The 15,301-nt window shown below is 40.2% G+C and overlaps 1 protein-coding gene across 1 annotated transcript in view; it reads left to right on the forward strand.

Moving 5' to 3' along the window:
• Positions 1 to 1,243: 1,243 nt before the first annotated feature.
• syndig1l (synapse differentiation inducing 1-like) overlaps positions 1,244 to 15,301 on the forward strand; it is a 38,009-nt gene continuing 23,951 nt past the window's right edge. Inside the window, exons 1-2 of the mRNA XM_063901529.1 lie at positions 1,244 to 1,530; positions 7,928 to 8,586. Coding sequence (XP_063757599.1) covers positions 8,083 to 8,586 — 504 coding nt within the window. The 5' untranslated portion in view covers positions 1,244 to 1,530; positions 7,928 to 8,082. The remainder of the gene's footprint in view (positions 1,531 to 7,927; positions 8,587 to 15,301) is intronic.

Genomic DNA, 15,301 nt, shown 5'->3' on the forward strand with positions numbered 1-15,301 from the left:
AGAAGGCTGCCGTATCTCTGAAGATACAGACACCTCCACACTTTTCTTGTGGGTTGTAAGTGTTGATTAAGGCGTATTGATTAAGTTTAAACATGTTTTTTGGGAAACCCAACATGGCCTTTAGTTTTACTAAACATAAAATAAAATACTAATAATCTATTTCTAATATATCTAAGCTAATATTGATTAAGAGTTCATCTTTATTAAGACTTAAACACTCAAAAGTCAGCCAATCTGCGTCATCAGGAGTCTGTTGTTGTGACAGATGGATGGAAAGATAAACAAACACCTATACTGTCATCAGACTTCATTTAACAATTTACTTCAGTTGCTAAAACCTGATTAGTGCGTGGAAGCAGGTGACATCACCTTTAACCAAGTGGACCACGCCCACTTGGAACCAGTGAGAATTTTCTCAAAATGTTATGATCACACTGTACTGATAATAAGTCAGATCGAGCGAAAACATGTCTTCACCTCCATTAAAGTCAACTTTCTTAGTCTGTCTACTCAAGTCTATTTTAAAACTCAAGAAAGTTAAAGACACTTATTTGAGAGCTACAAAAACGTTCAAGTGCTTTCTCTGACATTATTGCTGTACACTTGAACTAATCAAATCAGCAGGCTCACAACAGACATCACTGCTCCACTCTGAGTAATTGCAGTGGCTGTTTAAGAAAGCCAGGTGCCTTTAACTCATGAGAGATAATAATCCACCAATCCAATCATAATCCTGTTCCACCAACGATTATATTGTAAACTTAACTATCACTTGTAAGAATTTGTTTCTGTGTGGTACAGGTTGGCTATCTGCATCCAAACTGTAGCTCCCACTGTAGGATTCAAGAAAAGTGGTCTGAAATTATTTCTACTGTATTGTCCAAGAAACGGTTGTGGATACTGCTGTCTGGTGGTGATTTTCAGGAAAATACAAACTCCGTTAGTGAACTATATCCACTTCAAACACTGGAAATATTCAGTGAAAGTGAGGATGCAGGGAGGGTGGACGCTGTTTCTGTTAGCGCGCATTGCAAAGGCATCAGACTCTCCTCTCTCCGACCGCGCCTGCCTCTCTGAACCTCCCCGCACCAGGACACTGTCTCTCTCTCTCGCTCTCTCTCTCTCTCTCTCTCTCTCTCGCTCTCTCTCTCTCTCTCTCTCTCTCTCTCTCTCTCTCTCTCTCTCTCTCTCTCTCTCTCTCTCTCTCTCTCCCTCTCTCTCTCACAGAGGGTGTTTCAACTTTCAGAAGGCGACAACATTTCAGTCGACTCACAAGGTAAACCATTTACTGCTGAGGGAGACCTTCATATTTATAGAGGGGAGAGATAACGAGCCGTCTGTGTCGGCGCCGTTTTTGCCGAGCGGAGACCTGCTCAGCCCGAAATGATTGGCTATTTCTTAAAATGAGAAAGTCTCAGAAATGTCTTTTTCTCTGGGCGACAACGTCAGAATCCCAGCCATTATGTACAGGCGGAAACCAGCGAGTGTTTGCATCCTTCAAACAATATTTGGATTGTCAAGAACTCAAAGGTAAGACATCAATATAAATAAAAACTACCAAGATTTATTTTGTTTCATTTTAATAGCGTGCAAAATTAATTTGAATGCTTTTATTTGTCTTATGGTGGGCAGTACATTATCTTAAATCTGCAAAATGTGTTTTTTGTCATTGTTTAATAGAGTGCATCGCAGTGTCTGTTGTGATGGAGGATATTGTTGATAAAGAACTCTGCACACAGTTCCCACCTGCGTCTGCTGGAGCACAAATCTCATCCTCTTCTCTTTGTGTGTGTTGTGATGTGAGAAATGCTTTTGGCATGAAGTCATCAAGTCATCTGTGGGCTCTGTGATAGTTTGTTATTTTCTGTATGGAGATTGTTCAGAACACTCTGTCAGAGAACGTGTTGCAAGAAAATGTTTCCTTAAAAACAAAGGCAGCTAAGACAACAAAAAACAAAAAACAAGATCCAATATATTCTTATTTTGTTTTTATTATTTTTATAAGCTGTTGTATGAGGTGAAAACAAGGATGAATGTCGCAACCAAGATTTAGCAGCTTGGGGAAAATAAAGAGGCATACAGCAAGGGGCTTATGCCATGTTTGTCTATGAAACACACACACACACACACACACACACACACACACACACACACACACACACACACACACACACACACACACACACACACACACACACACACACACACACACACACACAAAACAAACTGAGCTATCAATCCCAACCTTTTCCCTCTGATCCACCCCTGGGGCCGGCAACAATTGGGAAGGCATAAGTGATGTCAGTCTGATCACTGCAGTCCTAATACATTGCAAAAACCTTCCCCGGAAAGTAGTTGGTTTTCAACTCAGGGAAGGTAAAAATGTTTTCTGAAATCTATTTCAGATTCAATCCACTACACATTCATTCCACTGTGCTGGATATTGAGTGTTTTGTTTACTGCTGTACTGAAATGATTTGCAATCAATCTATCTATCTATCTATCTATCTATCTATCTATCTATCTATCTATCTATCTATCTATCTATCTATCTATCTATCTATCTATCTATCTATCTATCTATCTATCTATCTATTACGATTTGATTCAACTCACAAAAAGCCACTTCAATATATTTTAATGCAGTTATATTGCAATACTCTGTATGAATGTATTCATTTCATAGACCTGCCATATTTTGCCTGTTTAAGCATGGTTTGAATGTTTAGAAAGGCGGTGCAATTGGACAGAAATTGTGACACAACCACTTGATTATTGGAATCATCTATTTTTAAGTATGTAAGTAATTAATACAACAATCTATTATGATCAATATCAATGTATAGGCACTGATTTATTTCTCCATCTATCCATTACTAGCAGGCAATTAATAGCACTTTCACAAATGCTGAAGAGGAAAATGCTACTTTCTCTTGCCTTGCCATCACCTACTGAACACCATGATCAATAGGCAATGAAGGCAACCTAGCCAGAGCCTTCCTCTCACTATAAACAAGCCACTCTAGCAACACAGTGTACATGGCTGCTATTGACAGCAGCATCCCGTTGCATTATTCAGACACAGTGGATCACAGTGGATGTGATTCTCAGTGGAGGATTTACACATCAAGTAATACTTTAAATAATCTGACGGAGGTGTGGAAAACACTAAGCCAAGTGATGAAAGTGTAGCTGTGCACTAGTGGAGACAAGAGTCCTGACTCCTCTGTGGAAGGTTCCTCTTCTGTGGGTTTTATCTGCTCCGCAGATAGACGTGCAGACAGAAGGGACAGACTATCAGGAGTAGCTGCTCACACAGAAATAGTATTCAGATTAATTTCAAGTGGATTATGACATTTAACTCAGTCTCCTTTGATGATAATAGTTCATAAAGGGATCAGTCAACGCGGTTATAAACCCATTACTCACTTCATCCTTTTCTGTCGCTTAATCTGTCAGTGGACTTTCATGTGCTGGGGCCAGGGGGTAAGGTTCACTGACAAATGTGCTTTGGGATGCATTTGCATTTTCCGCAAGGAGCACTCATGCATTTACCCCGACCTGTGATCATCAATAACTACCTGGCGTTACCTTATTATGCACATTATATGCCAGCCACCGTTTCCGAAATGAAATTACAGAAAGATGAAGTTGTTGTTGTCGAGTGCAGAGTGAGCAGAACTCCACATGCGGCATCCAGGAAAATATGTGAGAGAGGCACAGGCTGGATGAAGTGGGTAGGTAAATATGGCCGACAGATAAGACACATTGGTATTCAGCTGCATCCAGCCACACTGGCCCAGAGGCCTGACTGATAATACCCTCTCTCGGCTTAAGGGTCAGAGGTCTGAGGTTGATTGGCAACGGGCTGACACAGGGAAATAGACTGTGCTGACTGGGGTGTAATGGGGTTGAAGCTCACAGACGTATCAGCTTGGCTGGCATGTTAGCAATGTCACGGTCTCACTCTTAGCCTCGCGCCCCTGGATGCTTACAGGTTGTTCACAAATCTTTTAGCCCCTTTGTCAAACACCTCTGGGCTCTATCACACGGCAACACTGCAGCACACAGGCCCCTGCTTGCGCCATCTCTGTAATATTGGATTGTTTTCCTCGCACACAGCGAAGTGCTCTGCCTCATTCGCTTTCAGCTGTTCCTCCCATCTTTTCATACCTCCCAGCCTCTTCAGTCTACATGCCCAAAGGCACTCAACCAGAGAATCGCATATAAGGATTATCTCTCTCTGTCTTTCCCCTCCTCTCTTACTCTGTCTTTTATCCCTCTCTTTCTCTCACACCTCCACCCACTGATGCACATGTATATTTACTCACAGCCGTCCATGCACCAAACAAACGCCCACATACAAATGTGTGCACACATAAACACACATATTATTTCTATGACTCTCATCTGATTTCGGAGGTGTCCTACATTGCTCAGCTCTCACGGAAACAGCTTATTCACACTTATATTCCCATTTGCCGAAATAAATAAGAGCCCCTCTCTGCACCAACAAGGTTTCAGCAACATTTCTGGAAGCATGACAAACCAAAAAGATTTCTCAGAGCATCTTAAGCAATGAAAGGAAAAGTAATCCACTGTCAGCTTGTGAATTTTGTACAGAGCAGGATTGCAACATGGGCAGAAACAGGGAAGTACTTAGAAGAATCCTTAAAGTATTATGGCTATATGCATTACCATCAATGGATTACTGAATGGGCCAACCTGGCACAGGCCCAGGGGGCCAAAGTTTCAGGAGCCCCTATGGCATTCGCCAACAACATGTTAGTCTAACTTAACAGAAGGGCCTCAAAATATCCCAAAGACACATAAAACGACTACAAACACACCAAGATGACTATAATGAAATGAATGACTTCTGGAGAGAGACACAACAAGACCACAAAGAGACTGACAGTGACATTTAAAAGAGACAAATATATGCAAAATGGTATAAAATATATACCACAAAGATAAATCAAAACCACTATAAAGAGACACAAAATGGGCGAAAACAAACACAGACAAAAGAGCCTCAAAAGACATCGAAACAATTTGTTAGTTACCCCAATTTATCCAAAAGAGACACAAATATAGCACAAAGAGACATGAAAGAGTATATAACCATTTCTAAAGTTGTTAACTATGTTTGTGGTGGGGCATTTTCCTATGCGCCCAGGGCTTATTGTCTCATAATCTGCCCGTGTACATGACAGCCACTGGATCTCTTTAGAGAGAGTGAGTTAATTAGAATTGATCTGTTTGCAATACCCTATGCCCTTTGCTTACTTAAGAGATAACAGAGTAGTCATTTTGATCTGAGGCTCCACCACCAAACTGTGAATCTTAGGCTCTTTTTATAAGAGCAACAGACTGTCTTAGGTTTTGAGGCAATATCTGTTTGAGCTGCAAAATCCCACCATCAAATTGAGAGTGTGGCGTAGAAGCCAAACCAGTAGAAGCATGTTCTCTTGCAGGCTGTCTCATTGGATTATGGTTAATCAAAGCAGAGCTTCAGTATTAATGCGGTGGTGATTTATTGATGTTAAAATGCTATTTGTAGCCCTTTCAACTTAAGTGGCTTTCCTCTGATTTGAAAAATATGCTTTCTGACATCCTCAAAAGTTACGAGGGGTGCGTTATGTAAAAGTTGCCTTTGACACCCAGTTGGAACCAATGAATAGAAAGCAGTACAGATTTATTTCATGTCCTCAAATTCAGTTTTTATGATGCATCAACCCTATCTATGAGGTCACATCCAGCAGAGAAACTTTTAAAGAATTCTTTGGGCTTGAACTTGTTTGGAGAGACCATCCTGCCCCAGAAAAGCAGCAGTGGATGCAACAATAGCATCCTGAGCAGATGCAACCGCAGCCCCTGCTCATCTTTAGTTTTTCATGAGAATTTGTCCATAAACCTAAAGTACTCACACTTTACCTCAACAAACTCAGGAACTGCAGAAGTGTGCGATCCCTTGAGCTAAACGAGGACCAAAGTGCGCACTGGTGTGGAACAACAATGTCAGCACATTCAGACGCAGGAGGTCCAACAGGGAGCCAACGTGAAAACTTTGTCGGCTGTCCGGTGCTTACTGAGCTAAAGGAAGCCCTGGGAGTTCGGGGCTTGTGTTTTATTCATGGGGCAGAAAACATGAAAAGTGTAGCACACAGAAAAACCCTGTGATGGGGGAAATGAGAAAGAGAAAGACATTTAGAGGGGGAGAAAAATGCAACATAAGGTAATCTAGGATCCAATTGATGACTACACAGTAAATGAGAGATTAAAACCAGTTGAACCATTATATGATATTTAACAGTGAATAAAAGAGGCGGAAGGAAACATTACAGTTCGACATTTCTGGATTTTTATGGAGCTTACAAGAAATAAGATATAGAAATCACAACTTTCCATTAGTCGTCCTGAACCTCTCTCGACATAGTGGATTCCTCTTCTTTTAAAATAATGTATAAAAGGGTTAGGAAAATAGTAAAGATTAACAATGAATACAAATAAGCAGAGGATTCTGATCATAATTAATCACAGGATGAAAAAAATCCATATGCCATCACCACAATGCTCTTTGGCAGTGTGTTTAATCGTCTGTTCTTCAAGTGGAAAATCCCTCTCTTTACGCATTTGTGGTTGGGGGAGGGGGGTTATGATTTGGTTTTAATTCTTGTGATTGTTATATGTAGAGTTGATGTACCATCAGAAACGCTGATTAATCTCTCTTGTGTGGAAAAATTGTACTTCTGGCCAATCTTCACTTTTCAATGACTAATATTACAAACTTGATGAGCTCCAGTTGTCTTTACTGAAAGATAAATGAATCAGACATGGTACAGCATGTATGCAATAGTGAAAATAGACCTTACAATTAAAGTAACATTACTTTTCATTAGTTTCATACACTATGTTTTCCACATTACACATAATCAGATATTCAATGACGTCACCAGGAAGGAGGCAAAGCAATGTTGCGTAACCCTCAGTGCAGACTTTATCACAGCAAATGGGAACATCATCAAGGTCTTCATCTTATCTTAACCTCAAGCTTGAAGGACTCTGACCCAATTAAATAGTCAATCTACCCCCTACCACCACACCAAACTCTATTCCTAAATCAAACACTTTAAGGTCACTTTAAATATGTTATGTCAGGCTACTCAATTTGAGCTCAGACACTAGTATTTTTCGTTGCTTATAAGATTAACATGTTCATGTACGTTGGTGATTAAATGCAAATAAAGTAGACTGAGCTATCTTCAGTAACTCATTACCATTAAAGGCCAAAAAGAGTTGGTAGCCGTTAATATTTTGTCATTTTCTACATATTTCAACATTTGTACATTAAATTGTGTTTTTGATGTTCATCTGCAATTCTTATAGATTCACTTCGTTACGAAAAAGTGTAAACAATGACAAACTAATGAAGGTGTAGGAGGCATTGACTGATCCATATCTGTAAGTCAAGCTAATGACACCTTGATGACACCCATTAATACCCAAACAATGGAGCAAGCACAATCAAATTATTTTAAAGTAGATTGCAACGCTTTGATGTATTGCTGTTACTACCGCTCTGGTGTGTGTGTGTGTGTGTGTGTGTGTGTGTGTGTGTGTGTGTGTGTGTGTGTGTGTGTGTGTGTGTGTGTGTGTGTGTGTGTGTGTGTGTGTGTGTGTGTCAGTTACTTAATGTGTCTAGAGTGAAGAGGCAAATTAAACTTAATTGTATCATCTGCAGGGTGCAGCTCTCGACAGGCGGGATGCTCTAAAAGTTGTTGCTGCTGAGGGAATGACAGCTAAACTTTGATCAAATGTGAGCATGTGTTTGGCTAACTGTTACCTGCTGGTCAAATGTAATCCTCCTTCCAGTTTTTACATTGGATCTAAAAACTCTGACTTTTTCCGTTTGTTTCCTCTTTAGATCTCAGTGCTGAATGCCATTAAAACCTTGACTGACATCAACGCAGTCCATTTAGGACCACATCCCGTCTCAGTTCACCTGTCACTTTCCCCTCTTCTACAAGAGCTTACATCACTAAAAAAGCTACACCCGGTCCCCTTTTGACCCCCGTTGCTATGGAGAATCTCAGTGAGCTCCAGAACCCGTTGTTGGACAAAAACAGTAAGCACATGGTCAACGGTTACGGGGGCGACTTCCCCAATAACCAATACCAGGAAAACATTATTAACTACTATGCTGGAGGTGGAGGAGAGGGAGTGGGAGGAGGAAATGTGAGAAACGGCAACGTAGTGAGCGGAGGTAGCTACAATACCAACGGGAAGATGAAATCTCAGCAGCTTTTAGACGCCACTTCGTTGCATCTGGCGGTCGAGGCGTTCTACAGGCCCAACTTCATCCTGTACAAGGAGGACAGTGGCAGCATCAAGGCTAAGGAATACAAAAGTGAGTGCTGTGAGACCACATTCACAGAGAAGAAAGCGAAGGAGGCGTCCAACACAACGGGGGCGGAGATGCCGGCCACAGAAGACCCACAGGCGAAGCTGCTGGAAGACGGGGAAAACATCAAGATCCAAACGGTTTCCTATGAGGTTGAGGAGGAGGAGTACGTGGAGTACGAGGTAAGAGAGAAAATGCATGGGTGGAATAAATGAAGAAAACAAGAAGGATGGCATTTGAACAGAATGTTTGTTGTTTAGAGTAGCTGTTAATATCCAGGTTTTATGGTATTCATTGTTATTTTTGATTCAGTAAATACCAAAATCTTGCAGGTGTGTAGGACTTTAATGCACAATATGTAGATCACAGCCAGGAGGCGGAACATTTTGTGTCGTTATAAAGTAGTGCGGGATCAAGGGATTTGCTGCTTCTCCTATTCAGGATGTCCTTTTTGTTTATCTTAACTGGCAGCATTATATAAAAACAGTAAAAACACTGAATAAAGTAGTTTTACACTACAAGTCAGTGTCTTTCCAAAGCAGTTTGGCTGACAAAGGGGCGTACCGGAGTGGCTATAATATAAATCCTTATATTTATTAAATTGTTATTTTGATAATGTAAGATAGAAAAGGTTTTCATGGGAGATGAACTGTCCTCTCCCCCCCTCTAAAACGAACTGACCGGTTGATTCCAATTCTAAATAAAGCTGTTCAATGTTAAAAATTGTGTATCTGACTGACCGTGGGCAGAGTATCTTCTAACGTGTGTGCAGCCAGTTTCAAATTCAGACATTCAATGAGTTTATTTTTTCATCTGGTTAACAAATATAGTTGAAAACGATCAAAAATATTCATTATTAAAAAAATGTGAAATAAAACTGAATAAAAACTGACAACCACAACACATGGACAAAGGAGGTACATCGTCATCACAGAGAATCAAAAGAAACAGGCTGTAGCCTTGAACAATGTCGTGTTAGGGATATCTCTCGTTTAGAAACGGTTTGGATAATGCTTCGCAACTCGACATTTGAATACAGGCCGATAAATGACATCTTTTCAACTTACACACCAGTATTAAGCTTCATAACAGTGTAGACCATCAAGGATGCTTAAATAATCTGCACAGATTCTATGGCAGGTGAGCTATATTTCTCTGGGGGGTCAAGGAGAAACTGTGATCAAGTGTTTTCAATGAAAGGCCCAAGCATGCTGATATATCCATTGAACTGAGGCTTAGATACCTATGGTGTCTTTGTTCTCAATGTGAGAAAGAGTGAGCATGCTTCCCTGTGGTATTTGTACGCTTGTATCATTACATGATTGGGCTCCACGCCTGGATCGGACTGACATTTTACTAACCACAAATCCCATTTGATTCACTGACCTTGGCCTTAATTCCCAACACTGGTCAAATTCACAGTCAGATGATAATACATCACCAATGCCTGGCTCACCAAGGGATATTAGAAGCTACAGTGCGACGGCATTAGCCACAGTATTTCACTCTCAACTGACTCGGCCAATAGCACATAGCACTCTAAAGGATTTAGGGGATTGGACATACGGGATAGGTTGTGAAGTTTGACCAATGTCCTGTAAGACCAATAGACTGACTGCCGCACTCTGAGGGAGTCTGCTAGAATGAACCTGGATTACCGTGATGGAAATTTAGCTGCTGAAATTCAACATGACACTGGTACATATAGTCTGGGGACTTTGCAGACGGACAAAGCATTTCACATCATGAGTAAAGAAAAAAATAACATGGTTTCTTTCTCACTTCACTCAGAGCAAGTGAGAAACATGAGAAAAACTTTAAAAGTGCAGATACAGAGGAGCGAATAAATAAAGACATGGATTAATGTTTCTCCATTGTACCATTTCGCTTGCAAATGTATGTGGATGCCCGCAAAAGAGAGAAGAGATGAGTTAGAAACAATGTTATTGCACCAACGCGAGGCTCCTCTTAGCTGTTCAAAGGTTAAGTGAACACATTACCATATTGCTCATATATTCACACTTCCTGTTCACAAATGAACAGGCGCATAGAAAACAGCATTATCAGGCGTTTCAGCCGGTGCGGAGATGCAGAGGAAAATGCACAGAGGGACTTATTATGTAGCCTCCCAGCAGCAGATCGTTGACACCACAAAGAGCGAGGTGTTTCCACCAGCCTGCTTACAGTCTGACACAATGCACACACCTTAGACTAGAAAACTCCCCTGCTGATACTAGCAGGCGTTTCAAAATGTTATGCACTAAACAAGATAGCTCCGTTTAATAAAACCTGAATTTGTAGCAGACACAGAACAATTAATCTCCAACCTTTCATTAATTATTCCCTCCTTTCTCCTAAGGGGTTTTACCAAACGTTCTGAGGGCAAAACATGGTTTTTGTGGCCTTGTTTGGCAATAATATGAATTATACTGAAAGGTACTGCTTTTTCTTGCACAAGCAAATGTTGTGTGTATTCTCGAGCTATAGCTGGTTTGTTAGAAGGGTTTCCTTGCTCATGAAACATTAAGAAAGCTGATTTTATGAATATTTAAACATGTTCTATACACACATATAGTATGTTCACTACCTTGCAGTGATGCTCGTCGCTCCCTGTGCACTTCACATTGCATCACCACAGACTGTTAATCGGATGAACAGCGTGTCAAAACATTATGTTGCTCACAACAACAACAACAACAATAGGACTCAATTGAAAAACGATTGCTACAAAGCTCTAGTAGAGGTCAGAAAATACACAGCGCTGCTTAAAATGCCCACATTACATTTTGAAAACAGCAGCAAAATTGCCATATTTTATTTTATTTTATTCTTTGATATAAAGACTTCAGGTGACAGCTAAATAGGTGTTAAATACATTTCCGCAGGAAACACACATTGGAATCCTGTTTTGATGTGTCAATTAAGAACATAATTTTAAAGAAAACACTGAAACAAAATTACATATTGTGGTAGATACCCCAAATCTCTTCTCTATTGAATTAATTAATTATTTGTATTATTGTCAAAGTTCACATGGACCTTTCTTGGACCTATCATTGGTGCTTAAAGGTGATTACATTGAATTGAATTCAAGTCAGGGGCATGATGTGGATGATTTTTTTTTGTGAATTAGTTTGTGTTTAAATATGTTTTATACAACCAGTAATACAGCACAATCATCATATTAGTCAATGTGCAGTGCTGAAGTGCACTACATTTACCTCCTGAACCTTCACTTGAAATGAAGCACAGCTAACCTGAAATAGAATCACATCTCCAATTCTCTTTGTGAAGGCGGTACAAAAGAAAAAAGCTTTAGGTAGGGAGGCTTCCTCTACGGAGGGAAGACTTTTGAGAGTGACACAGGGATGGAACATGATGTCCAATTTCTGATCTAAACTAAACTATTAGTTCTTCTGTCGCACAGCGGCTTTGTGGGGGAATTTTAGGAAGGTCTCTGTTTGAGCAAAATGTAGCTGTTACACAGCATGAGTTCTCACATTCCTATTTTTAAATGGATACAGTATAACAGCAAGGCAGCTCAAGAAGACATGATAGTGCAGCTTATGCTACAATCAGTATTATGGCAGTTAAATAACATCTTCAAGTCTCATCATGACTTACAATACTGTTCAAAATGTCATTGCTTCATCATTTCATCCTTTAAGACATTGGTGGGAAATTGTCAATACAGGCTTTTTTGAGTAAGGATGAAGAAAATAAGGGGCTGAGGAGTTGACAGTGTAGCCAATGATGTCATGTCATGTCATACATGTCAAACATTTCATGTGCACTGCTCATTAGCTCCCCAGATTAAGTTTAAACTGTCACACAAACTTGACATTTGACACTTATGAGACATGAGTTCAATTGTACCAATATGTAGCATCTTTTCATGAACTGTAATAAATGACTCCATTACTGAGTGAGTTAGGGTGACTGATGTTTTAGAGTAACAAGGCCTAAAGTCACGTCAATTGTGTCTTTAGAGTTTTAAAATCACTTCCTGTATGCAGCTCCGCCTTAGTGATTCATATTGATTTAATAAAGTATTCAATAAGGTGTAGTGGCTTTTGCCTGATTCAGCTCAAAAGACTGTCCGTACAAATTGTGTTTTCCACAAATCATGTTGCTTCACTGAATCTGCTTCTTGTACGATGTCTAATCCATAATCATCTCAATGCAGCGATGTGGAGCAATACAGGCATTAAAAATTAATATAACACATGTTTTCTGAAAATCAGCATTTTCTAACTAGCTGAGACAACAACAGTGACAATGCCAGAAGGCTGTTTACCTACATTAGCTTACTTAGAGATTAGCAGGCTTTTCTTACTTCAAACCAAACCACTCAAAAGTTGATACAGCAGAGCATATGTTAATACTGTTCAATATGTAACCTGATGTATACTGTAAGAAGAATTACAAGGAGCAGAGGTATTTCCTGTTAAATACACTAATAAATGGACTTGGCTTGAGGAAGTGACAGAAGGGTTTTAAGAGGTACAGTCTGTAATGGAAAAATGCCGAGACTCGCCAGGTGTCGCACACAGTACGGGAAACTGTGTAAAATAATGAGCTTTAAATCCTCACTGATTCATAAAAGGTCATTAACTACAGGCGTTACAAGAGCGTCCTCTTTTCACTTTAATTTGCAGATATTAAAGGCCTGCCATTTTCAAAACCCAACATTAAAAATAGAACAAAAAGGGCAAAATATTGGGAGTGTAATATAGCATTTTACTTTTTAAACTGATTAATTAACTGCAGCACAAATTCCCCAATAATCAATGTACAATAACAATAATGTACAGTAAATTACAGTTACTGTAGCCTTTGAGGAGGGGACATTTTAAAGATATCTCAATATATAGATGTTTTTAATGTTTTAAACTACCTACCTGTCAATCTTGAAATGTATTAAAAAGAAATAATGGGAGTTTTTTTACCATTATTACCAATCCTCCCAGATCTGAATCTTTTGTTCTCACTTTACAGGTCAAAAACAGCCTTTTATTCCAGCCTTTTATTATTATTTATTCATATACATTTACTGAAAAAGGTTTGAACAAAATGTATTCTTATTGTCAAAACCTTTGAGTGCCTTGTGGTAAAAATCCACATAACAAGGAATTACTTTGAAATTCTAAGAGACATATCTGTTTATATACCCTGAAGCAACAATACTTTATTACCCACCTTTTTCATTAACTTGCACTTAATATTCCCCAGCAGTTATTAGAAAATAATCAGTGCAGTGTGTAAGCTTAGTTTACAGTATACAGAGGGTATGAAGAAAAGCACTTTTCCTGCTGAAGTGCCTCGAAGCAAGGTGCTGGGTCGCTCACAGCTGCTACGTCGCAGTTGTGCACTTTGCCCGTAGAAGATTAAAGCCAAGAGAATTTTGCTTTCAGAGGCTGACAAGCCATATAGATAAAGTCCTTCCATAGGAGGTGGAGGAAGAACAAAAATGAACCTCTGCAATCTCCTTTTATCAGCCCCAGCCTTCACCTGTTTGCAGTAAGCAACAGAGGTCTGCCCCTGTCTCCCTCTTTCCACTTCCTGCCAGCTAGAAAAAGTATCTTTGATTTGGCTCTCCATCCAATCTTAAAAAACACAACATACTTTATACCTGCTTTCATATTAGACGTATGAAATTGGGATATAAGCAAATAAGAAATCAAGTTACGGCCTAAAACAGGATTAGTGAGGGCACAGTAATCTTGACCTTTGACCATCAAATTTAAATATGTCCATCCTTGAGTCAAAGTGGGTGTAGGGGCCAAATTTGAAGAAATTGCATGTAAAAGTTTCGCACCACAAAACATGATGCTGATCTTTGCTGTTGCCGGAGTGGAGGCCTATAAACTCTGCCAACAGCAGATGACACCTGAGGTTAAACCAGACAGGCCATGGTGTAGTTTAAACCAGTCATCCCTGTGAAAGTTGTGGTAGCTTCCGATTGAGAAGCTGGTTGGGGTACATTTAAGGGGCCCTATCATTCCCTTTTAGGTTTTCCCTTTCCTGTAGTGTGTTATATGCCGTTTTTCCACCAACCCGGAGCCAGAGCTGGAGCCGGAGCTGGAGCCGATGAAAATCTGGTTTTTCGTGTTTCCATCGCAGCGGCACCGGCTTTAAGCGCTAAAAAAAACAGATCTTTCTGCCCCCCTCTCGGCTGCCCTGCAAGATCCAAGATCCAATACGAACTAACACGTTATGCTTACTTCGGAGGGGGGAGATTAACCTGAGCAATAACAGGTCATGGCGAGAACAGCGAGTACAAGTTGTAACAAGCAGTAGCGCTGAGCCAAGTGACTACAACGCGACCACACACTTATAAAACACACACTTTATGAAGTCAGGCAACACTAAACAGGCGCAGTGTGATTCTGTTTATTTTACCTTACTTTAATCACCATCCGTTCACTGTTATTGATCATTGGGAAGAGCAGGCAGACGTTCTCCTGTTGTTTTGTATTATTGCAGCTATCTGATGGAATCAATACATAGGCTACACAGGTTGCCATCAGAAGTAAAATCATAACGAAAACTACGCCGGTAAAATATGCCTGTAGAAAACGGCTGGTGCCACAATAAGATAGCAAAGTAGTCAAAATAGTCAGAGTAGCTTCGCTTGCTATGCTAACATCACCTGTCTAATGCCAGATACACTTTCATAACAGCGTTGTGATACCAAACAGCATCAATTCAGACTGAAACACATTCACTTGTGGGGACGGGGTAAGCATCAGCTGCTTGTGACAGTCAGACAGTGAATATGAATCAGTCATAAGAGGGCACGTAAACGGTTACGTCATGACGCAAACAATGACCCAATAACGCAGCTCCACTTGAGCTCCACTCGGCCTCTGAGCGGTGGAAACACAAGGGGTGCTA

The sequence above is a fragment of the Eleginops maclovinus genome, chromosome 15, assembly GCF_036324505.1.
Source record: "Eleginops maclovinus isolate JMC-PN-2008 ecotype Puerto Natales chromosome 15, JC_Emac_rtc_rv5, whole genome shotgun sequence".
NCBI lineage: Eukaryota > Metazoa > Chordata > Actinopteri > Perciformes > Eleginopidae > Eleginops > Eleginops maclovinus.